Source organism: Artibeus jamaicensis, unplaced genomic scaffold (genome assembly GCF_021234435.1).
Source record: "Artibeus jamaicensis isolate MK-2021 breed Jamaican fruit bat unplaced genomic scaffold, CSHL_Jam_final contig_867, whole genome shotgun sequence".
Lineage (NCBI taxonomy): Eukaryota > Metazoa > Chordata > Mammalia > Chiroptera > Phyllostomidae > Artibeus > Artibeus jamaicensis.
In genome coordinates this window covers 3,952,813-3,972,435 of record NW_026521995.1, presented here as the reverse complement: position 1 = coordinate 3,972,435, position 19,623 = coordinate 3,952,813, and the positions used below count along the sequence as shown (strand labels likewise).

The window sequence follows — 19,623 nt, the reverse complement described above, 5'->3', positions numbered from 1 at the left end:
ACAATGCTAATGGTAAGACAGCCAAACTGTAAGGAAGAGGAGAAACCATAAAGTTAATTCCTCAACTCCCTATCACCACTCTTCATTCTCCCTCCCAGAGGTAACTTCTATGAACAGTTTCTTACATATCCTTCCAGAAATTTTCCATGTACATAAAAGCATATGACTATTTCCTTTAAAAAAACAAAACAAATAGAATTATGCTATACATATTGTTCTACACTTGTCTTTTCCATCGTATAAACTAACTTGGACATCTTTCCTCATCAGTACATTAATCTAACAAAACTTTTCATAACAGCTGAGTACCAGTATATGAATGTACCATTTTTCACTAAGCAATGGGAGACTTTAGGCTATTTTCTAGTTTTCTACAATTGTATACATTACAGCAATCAGTCTTAAATATCATTGCATATTGGTGGTGATGTACTTATAGGATTAATGTCTAGCAATGGAATCCTAGATCTATTTTTGAATAGATATTTTCAAATTAGCACATAAAAGGTTAGATTAATTAATAATTCCTCTAAAAGTACATGCAAAATTTTTGATAATTTTTGAGGCCAGATGATGGGTACATAAAAGTTCATCTTACTTTAGGTTATAGTTTTAAATTTCCATACTTAATGATACAACAACAGAGTCATTATTAAAATCAGGTATAAAGATGCCTGCTATTTTTCCTCATATATGGCTTGCTATTCTCTTAAAACTATGCTGAAATAATTTTGTAATGAAACAAGAAACAGAAATAATAACTAAACTATTGGAAAGCTGAAGAAAACTTATATTTGTAGATGATACATTTTCCTAAAAAACTTAAGAGACCTGATTGAAAAGCTATTATAATAACTTGTTGGAAAATATATAAAGATCCTATTCACGTAAAAATAATATTGGCAAGACCTGAAAGAGATCTATACAAAAGAGAGAGAGAGGAAACACAAGAACAAAAAGATTTTAATGAATTGAGAAATCTGTTATGCTCTGAGATACATTTATCTATTTTTTAATTTGTGATTTTAACCAAAATTCCAATGACATTTTTTTGAAGTTGAAAAAATTAATTTCCACTTTGTGGAAAAAAAAAACAGAAGAGAGTAGCCAGATCTCTTAGGAAAAGAAAGAGTAGTAACAGGAGATTCACTGTACCAAATGTTAATACATACTATAAACCCACAATAATTACAATGATTTTGGAGTACTAAGATTGATACATCGATTAATATTTCAAAACAGATGGCTTTGACATAAAGTTCAATATACAAGTAAATGAAGCATGACCAATTAGAAGGATATAGATTATTCAATAACTAGTACTAGGAAAATCAGCCAATCATTTCGGAGGGAAAGAAAGCAGATTAGTTGCTCACATCATGCTATTGAAATACATTCCAGATGAAGTAAAGATGCAAATGTGAAAGTTTAACTGTAAAAGAACTAAAAAATATATAAATGAATATTTAAGTAATTCTTGGATAGGAAAGAAGTAACCACAAAACAATGAAAGGAATCACATACAGATGTATCTATATAAGCATCTATATGCCAAGAAATTATAAATAATATTGAATTATAAGTTGTAAAGTTGAAAGATATTTGTCACAAATATCATAAAATGGCAGAGTTACTATTTGCATGAAGGTCCTTAAAAGTTTGTTCAAAAAAGACATTGCAACACCTTTTGGGCAGCAATAGCATTGTATTATGGACACAAACTCAGAAGGAACCACTTTGAGGAAGAGAGTTAATTTAGAAGAATTATTTGTCCCATTTTCAGAATGCTAGGATTTTGTTGTCTGTTTGCATGTTTTGTTTGGTTTGTTTCCACCTCATTTCATGTGTAGAAGGTGATGTTTAGATTATAATTTCCTTTTTTTTCCAGTTTCTTTTCAAAAGCAACCCTACAATATTGTGCTGTCCTAGATCTTCTGGAAGACGTTCATTTGATTTAGCTCATTACAAGCCCTGGGGCAGGTAGTCTTACGCTCCCCATTCTCTAGATTAGGAAGGATGTATCTTTGTGACTTTAAATACAAATAGGTAGCGAACTGAAATGTTGACATAAAGTATTTGAAATGAAGTCATCATCAGAAAAGAAGCTAAGCCCAGTGAGTGAACACAATTTGGAGAAAGAGAGGCAACTGTTAAAAAGTACCTGCCAATCCTCAAATACAGTGTTCAGCTGGCATTCTTATACCCCAATCCCATCCTTATCTGTCACAGACCATACCTAGGGATGTAGCCTAGCTGTCCAATGTGTCCAAATGAGGACAGGTCCCAGACGCCTCTAGTGGGAGAGACATGAGGATGTGAGGAAGTTGGCTGACCTCAATGGGAAATACCATCTGATTCCTGCACTTGTGCTAGTACTTATTGGGGCTTAAAATGGGGACTGTTTTAAGAGTGTTCTGACCTTGTAATATGCATGAATTGTCTCGGGTTACCATCACCAAACAAACCCTGGATGTAGGTGGTTTTAAGATCTCCATTTTCCACATTAGGAAACTGGAGCACTGAAATTACATAGTTTGCTGAAGTACACACAGCTGGAAAAATGTTAAAAGCTGTATTGGAGCCAGGTAGTTGGAGTTGGAGCCCAAGCTCCTTGGCCACATATTAACCATGTACAAAGAAAGCCCTTTCATCCACAAGAGCTCCTTCGACCTTCACGATTTTGTGTGAAGGTCAGGAAATACTCTCCCCAATTTACACTAAGGCAGTGGGAAGCCAGAAATGAGTTATTAGAATTAGTATATATTCTTCAATGATCTGAAAGAAGCTGACAGCAGAGCATGGAATGGACATGTGGTAAGGAATGACTGGAGGGAAAACAAGGCTTAACCACTTAGAGAAAGAAGTGCCCTGAACTTTAAGTGGATTAAACATAAGCTGCATGGAGGTGAAGAGAGCTTCTAACAGACAAGAGGAGGTTGTCCTGAGCATGGTGAGAATGAGAATTATTCCAGCTCAAAAGCCATAAGGTCTTTAATGAAGCTGGATGACGAACAGTGAAAAAAATCATTCCCAGCATTCCCATCGTGTTGAACTCAGAAGCTACCTTCTTGAAATATTCCCTCCTTTTCCTTGTCCTTGTTTGCCTAAGAATCCTGTTGTTAACTTTATATCTCTGTTTGTTTACATGGCCTTTGTTTGCTTAGATAACAAGTCTAGAAGTGTCAAAACTACCAAAATTTAGGTCTATTGCACAGTAGGATTTTCACCTAGTTTTTAAATACAATCATGATAATAAAGTTTATATAAATACTTTTAGAATTTACTTCCATAGAATCAAAACAGTATTAGTTAACTGAACTTGTTGCTTGCTTTTTAAAATCACATTATTTTTTAATTCCATAATATTGTGAATTCAAAGGAACTTCATAAGAAACACACAGGTTCTGACAAACTTGCATAAAACAATCTATATTAATACAGTGGACTTCTATTCATTTAAAAGTAAAAAAATAAAGAATGCTCTTGCTATATGACTGTTGCCCATTTATGTGATTTTTGTTCAAGTCTGAATTGATAAGTATCAGAAAAGATACATATATTCTCTACTTATTTCAAAATCTTCTTAAAATCAAGATGCATATTCAACTGCAAGGGAAATCCTTTTTGCCTACTGGAAATTACAGCATTAACCTCAAGTTTTATGTAATGTACTATCAGTACCACAAGATTTATCATAATAACATTCTCTCTTCAGGTGTAAATATTTTCATGAATTTTTATCTAAATCCTCTCTCAAAAGTGAGTAAATTCCATGCACTAAGCCCTTTCTAACTTCCCCTCCATGTCCCAAACACATATTCTTTTTTTCTATAATTTTTTGTCATCAAAATCCTCCAGTGACCTGTGGTAACCAAACAGGTTTCCTGTATTTGATCTCAAATAGTTAAAAAGAAAAAAATATGGGAATCGTTCAGATTGAAATATTTGGTTATGCCTAAAGGGAAAAAAAAAGATACTCTTAATCCATGGTTTTAACAACACTGTTCTGATTTTTTTTTAATTGCCAACACTGGTGCTGGCATGGATGAAAGATAGGATGATTCATCCGATGAGAATTTGAGTGCTGCTGGAAAACTGTACAGAAAATGCAGGTGAAAGAGAAAGAGATCAGGGGCTTGTGTGGAAAATGTGGTTAGAAAATGAAGAGAGAGCTTCTATGAATGCAGGAAAACAAACATAAGTTTGAACTCTAATATTTAAAGCCTGCTAAAGGCCAGTGATATATGACACCAGGACAGGAGAAGAGGCAAGGGTGAAAAGTTTTCTAAGCTGATTATTAAATAGATGTAACTCATTGATGAGTGTGCCCATGTGGGATTTTAATTACTGAGACATCTGTTTAGGGAAGTGTACTACTAAACAGTGATCAAATACAGAGAGATAAAATTACGTGGGGAGGAGAGTGAAGATGACATTCATGACTCAGAAAGGGGAGCTATCGGCCAGGGGAAAATCAATCCCAGCTTTACAGCTCACCAACAGAGAAGCAATTATTTTAGATGTGGGGCTGGTTAGCATCCTAGGTCATGAATTTAATTAAATAACCGGCAAGCACAGAAAACAGAGCAAATCACTGTTTTTAACTGACAGTAAGACATGCTGCAAATAAATGTTCAAATTCCTCCTCTTTTCCTGCCCTCCTTCCTCATAGTTTGGTGTAGTTTTCTTAGATTCACAATCTTCCTTTTCCTAGTTTAGCTTTTCTTTCCCAGTGGCATCCAATAAATTCCATCTAAATAGACAGCTTGAACCAGGGACAGAATTTGCCTTCCACATTCTCACAGTGAGAAACGTACTTAGGAAGATGTAAGAAACGGGCAAAGATTAAGTCACTATTTGAGTTCATTCCTTGGGCTCAATGAAAAAGCTAATAGTTCAGAGAAATCTCTTGGAATCAAAGAGAAGACCATGTAGCCCTCTCCTGGGCCAATCAACAGCTTTGAAGGTAGAGAAAAGCTGAGGGAGGGAAACTCAAAACAAGTCAGTGGGCCAGGAAGTATAGAAGAGATTCCCAAGTAGAGAAGATAAAGAGAAAGCATTCATCTTTTGGAATAAATATTTTAAAACCAATTTTACTCAGTGTTGCCCCTGGCAGCCCTGTGCTTAGCTCCAGTTAACAGCTGGCAGCTTCTTGTGTCCACAGCTGACTCTCAGTAGAAAAGTAATTCCTTTAAGAGCCTTCACTTCAGCTTTTTGTGTAGCTTTCCTTCCCACATCTCACCACTTCCTTCAGCAACACCACCATTCTTCCAGAGAACAACTTAGATACATTGTTCCCTCTAAAGTACATGGTTTCCTCTAAACTGCTTTCCTGCTCTTTGCAAATAAAGGAACCAACTAGAGAGACCTTAAGTAAAAGTAAAATTGCTTGGCAAATACTCCCTTATCTCATGGAACCCAAGAGACATGAACAACCAAGCCTTCCTCAGAGAGAACTGGACCATGGCAGTTCTCAGGACCTCAGAAGCTGAAAACCATTAATTTTTCCAAATAGCTGCCATTAACAACTTAGCTACCAACTTCTAATCACTGGCTCTTCATATATATATCTCTCTATATATACCTCTCACTCTCTCTCTCTCTCTATCTCTCTTCCCCCCTCCTTTAATTCCCTCCCTTCCTCTCTCTGTCTCTCACTGTGTGTATTCAAGCTCACACTGTTTAATAAACTCTGAAAATCATCCTACACTGTGGGTTCATTCCTTTGAAACTGGTTAATTTTGCTATCACTTTAAAATCCTAAGAACTATTTCAAGCACTGCTAACTTGAGTTGAATGGATGTGGCAGACAGCACAGCAAGATTTCAATGCCAAGTGTGAACAAAGTGGCAGCAGTCTTGACAGAATGGAGCTTGAAAAGAGCCTGTTCTTGCTTGGTTGAGCTACACTTTTGAAATGTCCTGGCCAAAGTCCCTTCAAAGGGGCCAACAACTAGGCTGGTTTGTGGACCTCTGCAGCCTCATTCATTCAATCATTTTTTACTGATTACCCATTGAGTGCCAGACTACTATGCTAAGTGATGTGCTGGACACAAAGAAGCATGGTTCTTGCCCTCATGGTGCTTAAACCCGGATCTGTATCTCTCATGTGAGCACCAATGTAAGAGCTTCTAAGAATAAATTTTCACATAAATACTGTTTTTTTTTTAACTCCATCTCCCACCCTCTTGGATAAGAAGCCCAAGGATTTTGTCTGAGCTGTGACGCAATCTCATTGTTAATGACGCTTAGATTTTACCGCTTGTATTCAGGGAATCAGGCAACATCAAATGAGAACTGAGATTGGTTTGCAATCAACCACAGCCAGGTGTCACTTATTTTTATGATGTGTCTTGATGGTTATGGTGCTGGGTAGTATAGACTTACTTTAAAAAAAATATGTTTTCTTCCCCAACTGAGCCACATAGATAACTTACTGCAACTTAATTTTTTAAATTCTAGTCATTTTCTCTAGCCTCAGTGGAGCACACTTTGGAAGATATCCACTAAGCTGCCAGAGTAAAGTCAGGAGCTTGAATTTAGCAAGAGCTGCTAATGCCTTGGAGAATCTACCCATGACAATATGTGCGAAGTGTCTGGAACTTTGGTTTGGGCCTAAATCTAAGAAAATTTGATGTTCTGGCTTGGTTTGATTCCAATTTGAATTAGTTGCCTAAGAGTTCTTAATTATTTTGGTTCATTCTAAGGTGTTAATTTGGAGGTTTAGCAAATTATTAAGCCCCATTCTAGTTGTGGGTTGAGGACTTAAATCTGTGGTAAAGCTATTAAAGGTGTGACTAGAAAACAGCAGCAGCTGGAGGATGGGTGCATTGGTCTTTGGCCCTGAAGAAGACATGTGCATTGGTGGAGCATTAGAGTGTCTATCATGGTTCACCCTTTGTGGTACTCAGATCCACTTGCTTCTTACAGTAAGTTCTGCTATCTAGTCACCAGCAACTCCAGGACTCCGGTTGGCCTTTATTACTGAGGAAACACAAGAAAGTTAGTAGGAAAACTACAGTTGCTGCAGCTACAATGGATCTCAAGCCTAAAGTAACATACTTTATTCCCTTCTCCATCGCCCATTGTACATTTGCCTCAGCTTCAGCTAGTACCCATGCTGGTGTAGGCAGATTATACCATAGATATGAACACCATAGTTGTGAACCCAGCACAAGATAGCATGGGGACCTGGGCCATCAGCTGATAGAACTGATGTCCTTTGGCCCTATTTACATCCAGTCTTCTATATGCTACTTTCATTTTGTGGTGGATTGCTGCTGGGCCCACCCTTCTTATGACTTGTTGGATCTGACAGAACCCAGCTCATGATATTTTCTATGGCTGCAAAGTTATGTTATGTCCCATGGTAAGATACTCCATCTCAATCAAGGGTCATTAGACTGTAAAAACATCTATTTGAATGGTGTGTAGGTCTTTACCAGGGATGGTATGACCTTGCTTCAGAATCCTAGGAATCTGTGTTGTGGTTCTCCTAGTGGGCTCACTGGTAACTCTACATGGCATCTTTTCCCAACACAAATAACCTTTAACAGCACAGAGTCTGCTGAATGATATGGCAGGGCTGCTTGTACTGGTGCCTAGCCTGCTGCAGAGCCAGTCTTTTACAAACTCTGTCACCTGCTGTAAGCATTGAAACAGTACTCTAAAGTGCATGGGAAATAATCACTAAACACAATTTATGGAGGTCTTTCAGGTTCCATTCTCATAAGGACCAGCTTCTCTTTAGTCAGTGGGTTCTAGATCTGAGAAGACAGGTTTGGAAACCAATATTGCTTCACAACTAACCACAGTGACTGTGACTTTTTATTGGGGCAGCTGCCGTTAGCCTGCTGACCACCCATTCTTGATTTTATTTCATAAATTGATACCCTTATTACTGCCTATCTATTTTGCCTCTAAGAATATTGAGTTCTACTAACCATCATTATAACTCTCTACAGATTGGGATGCTGGATGCCGCACCAATTTTGCAACTCATTGCCATCATTTCAACTTTGCTTCTGATAGTTATGTACTGTCACTTGGACTCTGTTTTGTCTGGATCCTCACATCCTTATTAAGGAGCCAGTTCCATAACAGTGTCTCCTCCAGTCAACCCTGGCAAACAGAAGAATACCACCACTGAAATTCTCAATAACTCTTACCCCCTTAACAATGCATTCCTTATAACTTTGGTAAATGGTGTCTACTCTGGAACTTTGAACACAGTCAGCTGGTGGTTTTTCCATCCCCACATGCTGAAGTACATACCACCCCTGTGAGCCACTTGATATCTTTTTTCAGTCGTCCAAACAGTTTTGGCATTTCTTTTTCATTTAATGTGGGCTGTTGATTTCTCTAAACTTCTATGAGTCATTCTTGCACCTGGGGGGTCCTTCTTAGGGTGATAAATCTTGCTCTTGGAAGTGTTCCCATTATCAATAAATTCTCCCTAATCCAAATTCAGTACACAGATTATACTGCTATGTTTGAGCTGAATTTTTCCATTCTGTATGCAAAACAAAAGGTACCAAAATGTTCTCTGAATAAGGACTATCCTAGCTCATGTTTCAGGGTGAACAAAGGTGAATGGATCCCCAGCAGAGTTGCTTTCCAAGATCTGCTATCCTGAAATGATAATATATTTGATCCAATCTTAAAAATCAAGATTAAAAGGCTATATGGATTATTCCAAAATGTGATTTGCTTTTGCATACATAAAATATGTTTCCTGATTTGGTCTTACATTCAAATTTATAAATACAAGAGTAATGTCTTAATTTTAGTATCTCTACTAATTTAAACTGCAGATTTTATTGTACAACATACTTTTCTGCAGGGAAAATGGGAAGTAAGGGAAGCAGTGAGCTCAAATGGTTCCAGGATTTGTAATAAAATTCTGATTCGTTTTAAAGTGAATTGCTGCAGGCCAGGTTGCAGGGTCAAAATGGAGGTGTAATTAAGACATGCTTCACCTCCTCATGCAACCACAAAAAGAATTACAACTAAATCTCAAAACAAATAACAATCAGACCTGTCAGAAAATCAAACTGTATGGAAGTCTGACAACCAAGGATTTAAAGAAGCCACATTCATCCAGATAGGTAGGAGGGGCAAAGATGTGAGGAGACACAGTATGAAGCAGAAAGGTGTTAGTGGTGGAATGGGCATGAGCGGTCCCATATTCACGTATGGTGTATAAAAATTGGAAGGGACACCTTGGAAGCAAGCATTTCCAGCCCTAGCCTAGACCACACAGCCCAGGGTTCCAGAGCTGGGAAGATAAATCCCCATAACTCCTGGCTGTGAAAAACAACTGGGGTTAGGGCAGCAAGAGAAACTGCAGGATTTTCAGAAAACTCTGCTTTAAGGGCCTGCATAGTCTTAAAACATATGTAAACCCACCCACTCTGGGATTCAACACTAGGGCAACAGCCATAAGAGTGCCAGTCACATACAAGGAGTGGGTGAAGTGACTAGGAATGGGTAAGTACCAGGCGAATCTCCAGTAGCTAGGCAGCAGCATAGTCCCCTCTCCAATTCCTCCCCCCACACAAAGCCACAAAGTAGTGAAGTGGGTTGCCTCACCTTGGCAATTAATTAATGCTCTTCCCCACACAATTTACAGGTGCCTTTTCTACATTTGGTCATGCTACTAAAACAGGGAGTCAAAGCAGCTCTACCTAATACACAGAAACAAACACAGGGGGGCTGCCAAATTGAGGAGACAAAGAAATATGGCCAAAATGAAAGGACAGAATAACACCCCCCCAAAAAAATAACTAAATGAAATGGAGATAGCCAACCTATCAGATGCAGAGTTCAAAACACTGGTGATCAAGATGCTCAAAGAACCCACCGAGTATAGCAATAACGTAAAGGAACAAATGAAGGCTACACTAAGAGAAATAAAGAAAAATCTACAGGGAACCAACAGTGAAAGGAAGGAAGCCAGGATTCAAATCAATGATTTGGAACATGAGGAAGAAATAAACATTCAACCAGAACATAAAGAAGAAATAAGAATTCAAAGAAACAATGATAGTATAAGAAGATTCTGGGACATCCCCAAACATGCCAACATTTGCATCATAGGGATGCCAGAAGGAGAAGAGGAAGAGTAAGAAATTGAAAACTATTTGAAAAAATAATGAAAGAAATGTTCTCTAATTTAGTGGGGGAAATATACATACAAGTCTGGGAAGCACAGAGAGTCCCAAACAACTGGGGCCCAAAGAGGACCACACCACGACACATCATAATTAAAATGCCAAAGATTAAAGATGAAGAAAGTTAAATACAGTGAAAGAAAAGCAGTTACTTACAAAGGAGTCCCATAAGACTGTTCACTGATTTCTCAAATGAAACTTTGCAGGCTAGAAGGAGCTGGCAAGAAATACTCAAACTGAGGAAAAGCAAGGATATACAACCTAGGTTACTCTATCTAGCAAAGCTTCGTTTAGAATGGAAAGGCAGATAAAGTATTTCCCAGACAAGTTAAGGCTAAAGGAGTTCATCATCACTAAGCCATTATTACATGAAATGATAAAAGGACTTATTTAAGAAAAAGGAAAAATCAAAACTATAAACATTAAAAAGGCAACAAATTCACAACTATCAACAACTGAATCTTTAAAAAAACACATAAGTAAACAACCAGAACAGGAACAGATTCATAGGTATGGAGATCATTTGGAGTGTCATCATCTGGGAGGAGGAAGGGGAAGAAAGGTGGGGGAAAGGTGCAGAGATTAAGAAGCATAATTGGTAGGTACAAAATAGACATGGGGATGTTAAGAATGGTATAGGAAGCCAAAAATGTATATGTACAACCCATGGACATGAACTAAGGGCAGGCATTGCTGGAGGGAAGGGGCATACCAGGTGAAGAGGGGAAAAGGGGGGGGGGGAAATTGAGACAACTGTAGTAACATAATCAATAAAATATACTTTAAAATAAAATGAATTGCTTCATGCAATAATAGCATTATCTGGAATTCTCCTCCAAACCCCCTTTATAAAAGTGAAAAAGAAGAGTAGCAAATGCAATCTATTGAGGGGGTGTGGCTCACATTGTAAACATCATTATGTGTATATTTATAAAGAAAATTTTCCAGAAGATGGCAGTAAAGTGTCTTGCTCAAATAAAATCAGGGTATTACAAAAATTTCTGCCAAATGGAAGTAAAGTGTCTTGAGGACTGTGCACCTTTTTCTATGTACATAAAGATATCATATAGACTAGTGGTGGAACTACTCACTATGTGCCAAGGCCTATGCTCACTCACCATGGCTTAATCCTCAGGATCCTATGAAATGGGTGTTATGAGTAACTTGCAGAAAGATAGTAAGGTTGAAGTAGTTTTGAGATTCTAATATGGGTCCTGACTCTAGAATCTGTCCTCTTTTGCACTAAGCAATTATATTTCAGAAAAACTACAGCTTGGGGATTTAAAGAGACTTAACTGTGAAGAGCCTGTTGCCCAGATGCTCAGTCCAGCCTGCCACCTATTCTACTGTGTGCTTACTGCAGGGCTGGGTGCCATTAGGGACAGAGGAGCAGGGTACATATCACTCATCCCACAAGTTCATACTTGAGTTAGTAAAGGAAAAAATGGGAGAATGATTGCCATTCTCTTAGGCCTTTTAATTACATTTGTATGATTTAAACCATACATGCTACAGAAATTCAAAAATACAGAGAACCTAATATAGGTTACACTAGTTCTCAAAGAATTGAAATTCTTTATATCATAAATACACTAAGTAAATACAATCAGTGATTTATAAGTTTTACACTTTAATACAAATGTTAGCAAGACTGAATTACCACAAATTCTATATGCATGGGAAAAGTTTTTGAAATGTACCAATATGTGTATCAAATTATCTTATAGAATGAGATATCTTGATCCAATGTTGTAAAACTGATTAGCCATAAATAGGACTCAGTTTAAAATCTCCATAGCAAATGCTAGTTAATCATTAATAAAAGCAAGCCATTTATACATATTTTATATAGATCCCTAATTTGTCATTGAGGAAACCTTTTCCCTAAAACCACTAAAATAAACAAAAAGTAAAAACTCCACCTTCTGTGAAAAAAGCAAACTGCTATAACCTTTGCTTTTTATTTTAAAATAGCACTTATATTTGTTTTAGGTGTGGTTGTTAATAACTGTGAGTTTGCTGTCCTTTCACTGTTCATCTTTTTTATCTTCTTTTTCTTAGAGAAGTCCCTTTAACATTTCATATAATAAGGGCTTGGTGATGATGAACTCCTTGAATTTGATCTTATCTGAGAAGCACTTTATCTGCCCTTCCATTCCATTCTAAATGAAAGCTTTGCTAGATAGATCAATCTTGGTTGTTCACACGGAGGGTTAGCAACAGGGAAGTGGGAGGAGGAGAAGTGGGGAGAAGGTACAGAGAATAAGTAGCATAGACGGTAGGTAGAAAATAGATAGGGGGGAGGGCAAGAATAGTATGGGAAATATAGAATCTAAAGAACTTGAGACACATGGTCATAAACTAAAGGGGGGAATGGTGGGGGAGGGGTGTGCAGGGTGGAGGGGAATGAAGGGGGGAATAGAACAACTGTAATAGCATAATCAATAAAATATATTTAAAAAATAAAATAAAAAATAAAGTAGCACTTTAGCATGAATACACTTTTCTGAATGGTTTTCTATCTGCACAAAGACTCAAAGAAGGGCTTGGAATTATATTAACTTGTTAATGACAATTATTTTCTGAGTTGTGAAGTTTGGTGTGCTGTTTTTGCCTTTTTATTTATTTTGTATATCTTAAATTTTAAAACTAAAAAAAAAACCTTACTGATTTTTACAAACAATAAAACTCACCATTCTTTAAAGCAATTATCACTGAATGTGTATCTAATTCTATTGCCTACCAAGACCCCTTAAAAGCAGAATGTAAGTATTTATATTACTACAAAAATAATTCTTTAGACAAATCAAATTTTAAAAGTCCAAAGTCCCTTAAACAGCTGGTAAAAGCAACAGTTATAGTTAAGACTGTAATTTGATCTGTTTAATCTCTGAAAGAGATTAGCTACAAATCAGTATTTTCTAGACAATGAATTTTGTGGCAAAATAAACCAGAGTGTACACAAGCCTCAACATTTGCTAGCACCTAACTTAATCAGAGGGTTGGCATTTGAAAATACAACAGATAAATCTTTCAATGTTTCAAGGTCAGTTTCTAAACTTGACATCTGGGATTGGGAATAGCCTTACCCAGGAATTTAAGGTCAGTGTTTGTGAACTTAAGGAAAGCATTGATGATTTGAAAACACAACAAATTCTTCATTCTTTCAAGGTTAATTTTTAAACTTGACATCTTGGATATTTAAGATCCCAAGAGTTTAAGATCAGGGTTTACATTAAGCGGGACCTCAAATCAAGTTTAGAAACAAGTAAATCTTTAATTATTTCTTAAAGAAAGTTTAAGGGGTAGTTTGAGAGGAAAAGGTTAGAAAAACAGGGCAATGTCCTGTAAATATAAGGTTGTCATTTGTTTTTTATACTAAATGAAATATACCTGTTTTGTGTTTAGTATGTTGTGCCTATTTTACTCCCTATGCCCAGGTAAATGTGTTTATATTAGGAAACTCCATGAGGACAGAAAATGTAGCTTTTTTATTGTAAATAATTTATATCTAAGAGTCTGCCCAATTGCGTGATTTGGGGCTGAAACGTGTAATCCGTCATGGACTGTCATTGCCCATAAATCACATATTGTCTTGCACAGAATGAAACAGTTTACAAAATTGTTACACACATCACTGCAGGTTATTTTCACAAGCATCTTATTTGTAGGTTGAACAAGTATTATCACTCTTACTTCTTAACAGATATGACTAGAACCCAGATTTTCAACATTTCTTTCAGGCACTACTGATAGGCAATCTATATTTCAACAACAGGTGAATTAAATGAACAGGTCAACCAATAATAAGATTCAACCAATTCTATTCCTGAACTGAAGTCCTAAAAATAAACTGTTCAGCTAAGTGAGATACCCTAATAATAGATGAATTTTAAATAAACTGCAAAGGGGGAGGGGAAACAGTGGGGACAGAGGTTGGTCTGCCCAGAGAATTGGAATTGACACACTTCAAATCAGGGTGAAAATATCCAAGAACACCATCAATGAGAAACACTATACAAACAGAAAATATTTTTTTTATGTTTTAAAAGGTCTTATAATAGACTTTTCAAAAAATAAAGTTTTATTTGCTTTAAAAGTGTTTTATGTCAGGGAATATTTCATATGAGAGGAAACCCCCCCAAAAAAACCAGAATTTATTTATAAAAAATTATATTATAAGAAATTAGCTCTGGCTGGTGTAGCTCTGGCTGGTGTAGCTCAGTGGATTGAGTGCAGGCCTGCGACCATGAGGATCACAGTTCGATTCCCAGTCAGGGCACGTGCCTGGGTTGCAGGCCAGTTCCCAGCAGGGAACACATGAGAGGCAACCACACATTGATATTTCTCTTCCTGTCTCCTTCCCTTCCCCTCTAAAGATAAATAAATAAAATCACCTTCAAAGTACTCTCCATTTGATGAAATACACCATCTGAGACATTTTTTCCACTGCTTAAAACAGTTTTTCATCTCTTCAATTTTGATGCCTTTTAGTGCTTCTGCCATTTTTTGTTTTACCTTTTCCACATCAACAAAATGTTTCTCTTGGAGGACTTTTTCATCTGGAGAAACAACAAAAAAAAGTTGGTTGGGGGAGATTGGGTGAATGGGGGGCACAGTGGTCACACCATTTTTAGTCAAAAACTGCTGAACACTCAGCGTAGTGTGGGCAGGTGCTCTCATAAATCACCCATGGTGAAATGAACAAATGTGTTAAAGAGTCTTCAAAAAAAGATTCACTGAAGCTGAATGCAGCCTCTCACAACACTATGTGATACACTGATACAGATGGGTTCCTAGAACACTCACCTAGCAGGGATGCCTGTACTACAGGGGGCCTGCCCTTGAGAAGATAATTTCATGTTTTTTGGGTCCCCCCTTGTAGTATAAATTTTCCAAATTGCACATGATCAAATTGTAGCACCCATGCATGCACTATTAAATATTTATTACTTTATTAGTTTAACTCTATATGATAAGTATGAAGTGATGTGTGAAGTGAAAGATTTCAAGTTCAGCATATAATGGCAAGAAATACATAATTGGAAATTTGCCATTCCCATAACATTAGAGGAGGTTTCATCCTACATAGACTGGTTTCTTCATTACCAACATAGTCATATTAAAAAAAAGGTCTTGATGCAAGAAAGATGAAAACTACCTTTATTTTCTCAGATTCTTAATAGGTTCATAGGAAGCAGGAAGACAGGAAAGAGGAATGAAGGCTATAAAACTGGGAATAAAAATTATGTTTTGTTATGCAATACGTCAAAGGAATTACTGCAAGAAAGCAAACTGGTCCAAGGAAGTATTAAAAAGTCAAAATGTGAGAACTCCTTGGCTGATACAAGGCAAAAACAGACAATCTTGTGTATAATAATGTTTAAAAAGATACTAAAAATCTATGTACTGTTAGAAAATAATGACAGAGATATATCCAGAAAATACCGAAATAAATGGGTAGGTTCCTCTTGAGAAGGAATAAAAAGCCTGAGAAGTAAACCTGTAAGCCAGACAGACAGGAAGCACTAAGGTGTAGGGGCTCCCTGGTTATCATTCACCTCCTCTCCAGTCTTCCAGGGGAGGTCACTCTAAAGACTGTCCCTTTAGGTCAAAAGACATATACATGCCAACTAACCAAGATTCCTAAATTTAGTCACATCTTCCCCAAGGCCACAACACACTAGACAGGAAGGATGAAAAGGACTATTCTGATGTTGCTTTTATTTAAAACTTTATTGAAACTGGCTCTCACCCCATTTTAGCCCCCTAAGTGAATGAAGACACATGTAAATTCTGAGCCTGGTTGTGTTCTTTTGGAATTATGTCTTAAATCTCTGAAAATGTGACTTTTCAAAATTAGGAAAGTAAAGCTAGGGCAAGAGAGTTCCGATGACCCATTTTACATGCCTGCTTCCTTGTTTGTCTGTGAGCAGAGCTAGACTAAGAAACCTTTCAGTGAAAGTCGAAAGCATGTCTGCAGTTGTATAATACTTAATGTTGACTTCTGCCCTCTCCAGCTCCATGAAAGGTAAGAAACAAAAGTTTAGGTAGAGTAAAAAAGAGCTTAGAAAACTTGGGATGAAAAGGAGAGTTTCCTTGGTTCTTACACTTATCTATGACAGGTTATCCATAAAATCTATGTATTTGGTTAATACCTTTATGTGATAAGCATTAGAGTCTCTGTACATCGATATTTTCTTTTCTGTACTTCTGTCATCAGAATCCTCTTTCAACATTTCCCTTCTATAACCTACTATGGAATTTGCAAGGCTAGTTTTCCTTGCCTATGCCTGTAAAGAATTGGCCAAAATAGCTATGAGTTTTTGAATACCATCTTTCATCTGTCTAGTTGGAGGGGTGTATGTATGTATGGTTTTTAATAGAACAATACTAAATGTTTTAAAATTCTTTAATGTCTTTTTAAATCTATTTCTAGAGTTAATCTTCTGTAAATTACTATAAATAATTTCTCATATATTCAAGCCACTAATTTTTAAATTATTACATAAATTTAGAAAATGTTATCTAACAGTATTTCATATTGAATAAATCTAGAATGTACTTAGTTGAAATATTTAGAAATATATTTAACAACTTTTATTCATAACTACTCTGATGTGAATTTGAGTAGAAAAACATAACTTTGCTTAGTTAGAAAGTGGTTGATAGCTGTCTACTCTCTGTAAAAGTGGATCTAACTATCTAGGAGAATAATATCTGAAAAATAAAAATTTTTATTACTGGTGATAAGATTCAGCACAGTAGGCACAAAAGATTCAACATAATATTTTTATCTGGAATGATTCTATAAATGAAACTTCTGAATAATTATGGTCTAGTAATGCTTTGTGAACAAGGTTAGAGACCATCAAGAAAGAGAACACCAACTCACAAGACTGTGCTAGATAAATAACAAACATTTAAGGGATATCAATATAGTGGCAGAGGATATTTGCAAAGTAAGATATTTAAATACAGTGAAGGTATCTTATTAAAGTGACTTATGTCAAGTGACTAATGTTGCTATAGTGATCATAGCTAATAGATTTTTTCATGTTAGACAACACAATAATCAACTTCTGCATTCTAACTGTCCTAGAGATTATTCTCAAGACAATTAGAATGCAAATTTAATTGTGTGTGTGTTGTAGGCATTTTTCATATAATAAAAAATGTTACCAAGGAGGTATCTTTCATTTCATTTATTTTAGGTTTAGTGGTATGGTTCTCTTTTATGCTTACAAGATCTGAGCCTTAGGTTTGATAATCTTCAAATCATTTTAAAAAATTAATCTTAAAAGTAGCTTCCTGCTACATTACTACGAAGCACCTGCATATCATGAACAATATTATTTACATAATTTTTCAAATATAACTTGTACCTTTATTTTTGACACTCAACATTTCTTTTCTATCTGTAATACTCCCATTAATATAATGGTGAGCTTAAAAATAATAATATGCAGTGAACTATGAAAATCAAAATCTATAGGCCCTTTCTAAATCAGGTTTATATTAAAGGTTAATTTAATTTGAACATTGTATTTGGGTATTTTTTAGTAACACATGTCTTAAATTAGTACAGAAATGTCTCAAATGGCATTCCAGTTTGACTTGGAAATGCATGTGTCAATCAGAACACTAACTTGAGGTAAAAAATAAAAATAAAAAAGCAAGCAAGACCAAAAATGAAGGTATACATTGATCTTACCCTGGCCAAGCGGCTATGTTGGTTGAAGCGTTATTCCACATACCAAGAGGATGCAGATTTGATCCCTGGTCAGGGCACATACCTAGGTTTCAGGTCCATCCTCATTTGGGGTGCATACAAGAGATAATCAATCAATGTTTCTCTCACATCAATCTCTCTCTTCTTCTCTCTCTCTCTCTCTCTCCTTCCTCCTCCTCAGGTGAGGATTTAAAAAACAATGTATACAGTATTTCAAAGTCCACATTTTGACACATGGGATATAAAATTACATTTGAAAACAGAAAAATCACATTATAATTTTGAACTTCTCAAAGTCTATTTTTCCCACATTACAGTTTCCTCTGGGTGGCAGTTGTTTATACCGTTGATATATTCTTGTAAAAGAGATCCAGGTTCTGCTTTTATCTCTTGAAACTTTTTAAGCTCACCACTTGTTACAAAAAGTGGTCCAGCTTTTAGCTTTGCTATTGTGCGGCAGCACCTTCAAAAGTGAGCACATTAAAGTGTCAGCTTTTCTTCTCCAATTTGTTTTATCACTACTGAAAAAGCAACAATATATCCAAGGAAGTGTAAAAGAGAATTTATGTCCAATATACCTGTAACATAATGAGCCTAAAATTGCTGATGATTAGTAGTAAAATTCAGCCTTTTTAGAAATGTACAGACCTTTTTTGTTGTGCAGATAGAATAATGGCAATAAACATGAGCAAAGGCAATGAAGATCTACTCACATACATAAAACAGAAAGTGGTGTCCCTCCTTTGCTGACACCCATTTAACATATTTCCACTACCTACAAAATTAAAGGCAACCTCCTTAACCAGGCCCAGAAGGCTTTCTGTGACCCAGCAACTAAATACCTCTCCAGCTTCCTTTCCCACCAATCTCTATCCCAAATGTACATCCCAGGTTGTTTCTTGCCTTTCCCCATGCTGTTTCCTCTCCTACAATGCCCTTCCACCTTCCACACAGGCCCCCCACTCCACCCCCACCACCCAATTGGCCTGGACAACTCTTGCTTATCTTCTAATATTCAGCTCAGTGGTTACCTCCTTTAAGAAACTTTCTCTGGGACTCCCTTTCTCTCTTATCCCAGGATAAGTTAGGTACTTTTCTTCTCTCCTAGCATTTTGTTAAACCCAGTTGGTGCACTTGCTACATAATATTTTCATGATCAGTTTGTATCTGTCACAAATGTCATGGAGGCAGAAACCATACATTTATTCGTTCATTTATTTTTCTAGTGCCTGGTGCCCAATACATGCTCAATTATTGTTTAACAGATGAATGAACATACTAGGGAGTAGGCAGAGAAAGGAAATTAAGATGTTAAAGAGACAGAAGAAGAATCAGTAAGTAAAGAATCAACAAATCCAAGAGAAGATTTTAAGAAGAAATTAATGAAAACCAAAGAAAGTCCCTGGATTTGACAGTGGATGCTTGTGTGTTGGGAGGCAAGAGCCAGTGCTGAGGAAGAATTAATGATGTGTGACAAATGACCAGATAAGGAAGGTCCTGGAGAAGGGATTCACAATGTGGGAATTCCCACTCTTTTTCTTGGTCATTACTACTATTTCCTCTGACAGAAACACACTTTCTTTCCCCTACCATTCCTACTTTTCCTTCAAAACCAGCTTTTTTCACTTGTACTACCTCCATTGAACCCCTCCTGAATACCTCAGACTACATTAACTTATTTCTTCTTTTTAAAAAATTTATTATGGCCCTGGCCAGTGTG

The 19,623-nt window shown here is 36.5% G+C and overlaps 1 protein-coding gene across 1 annotated transcript in view; it reads right to left on the bottom strand.

Annotated features, from left to right (window-relative positions):
* Positions 1-16,821: 16,821 nt before the first annotated feature.
* Positions 16,822-19,623, bottom strand: part of SPAG6 (sperm associated antigen 6) — a 42,452-nt gene continuing 39,650 nt past the window's right edge. The window contains 3 exon segments of the mRNA XM_053673504.1: positions 16,822-16,891; positions 18,214-18,335; positions 18,337-18,366. Coding sequence (XP_053529479.1) covers positions 16,822-16,891; positions 18,214-18,335; positions 18,337-18,366 — 222 coding nt within the window.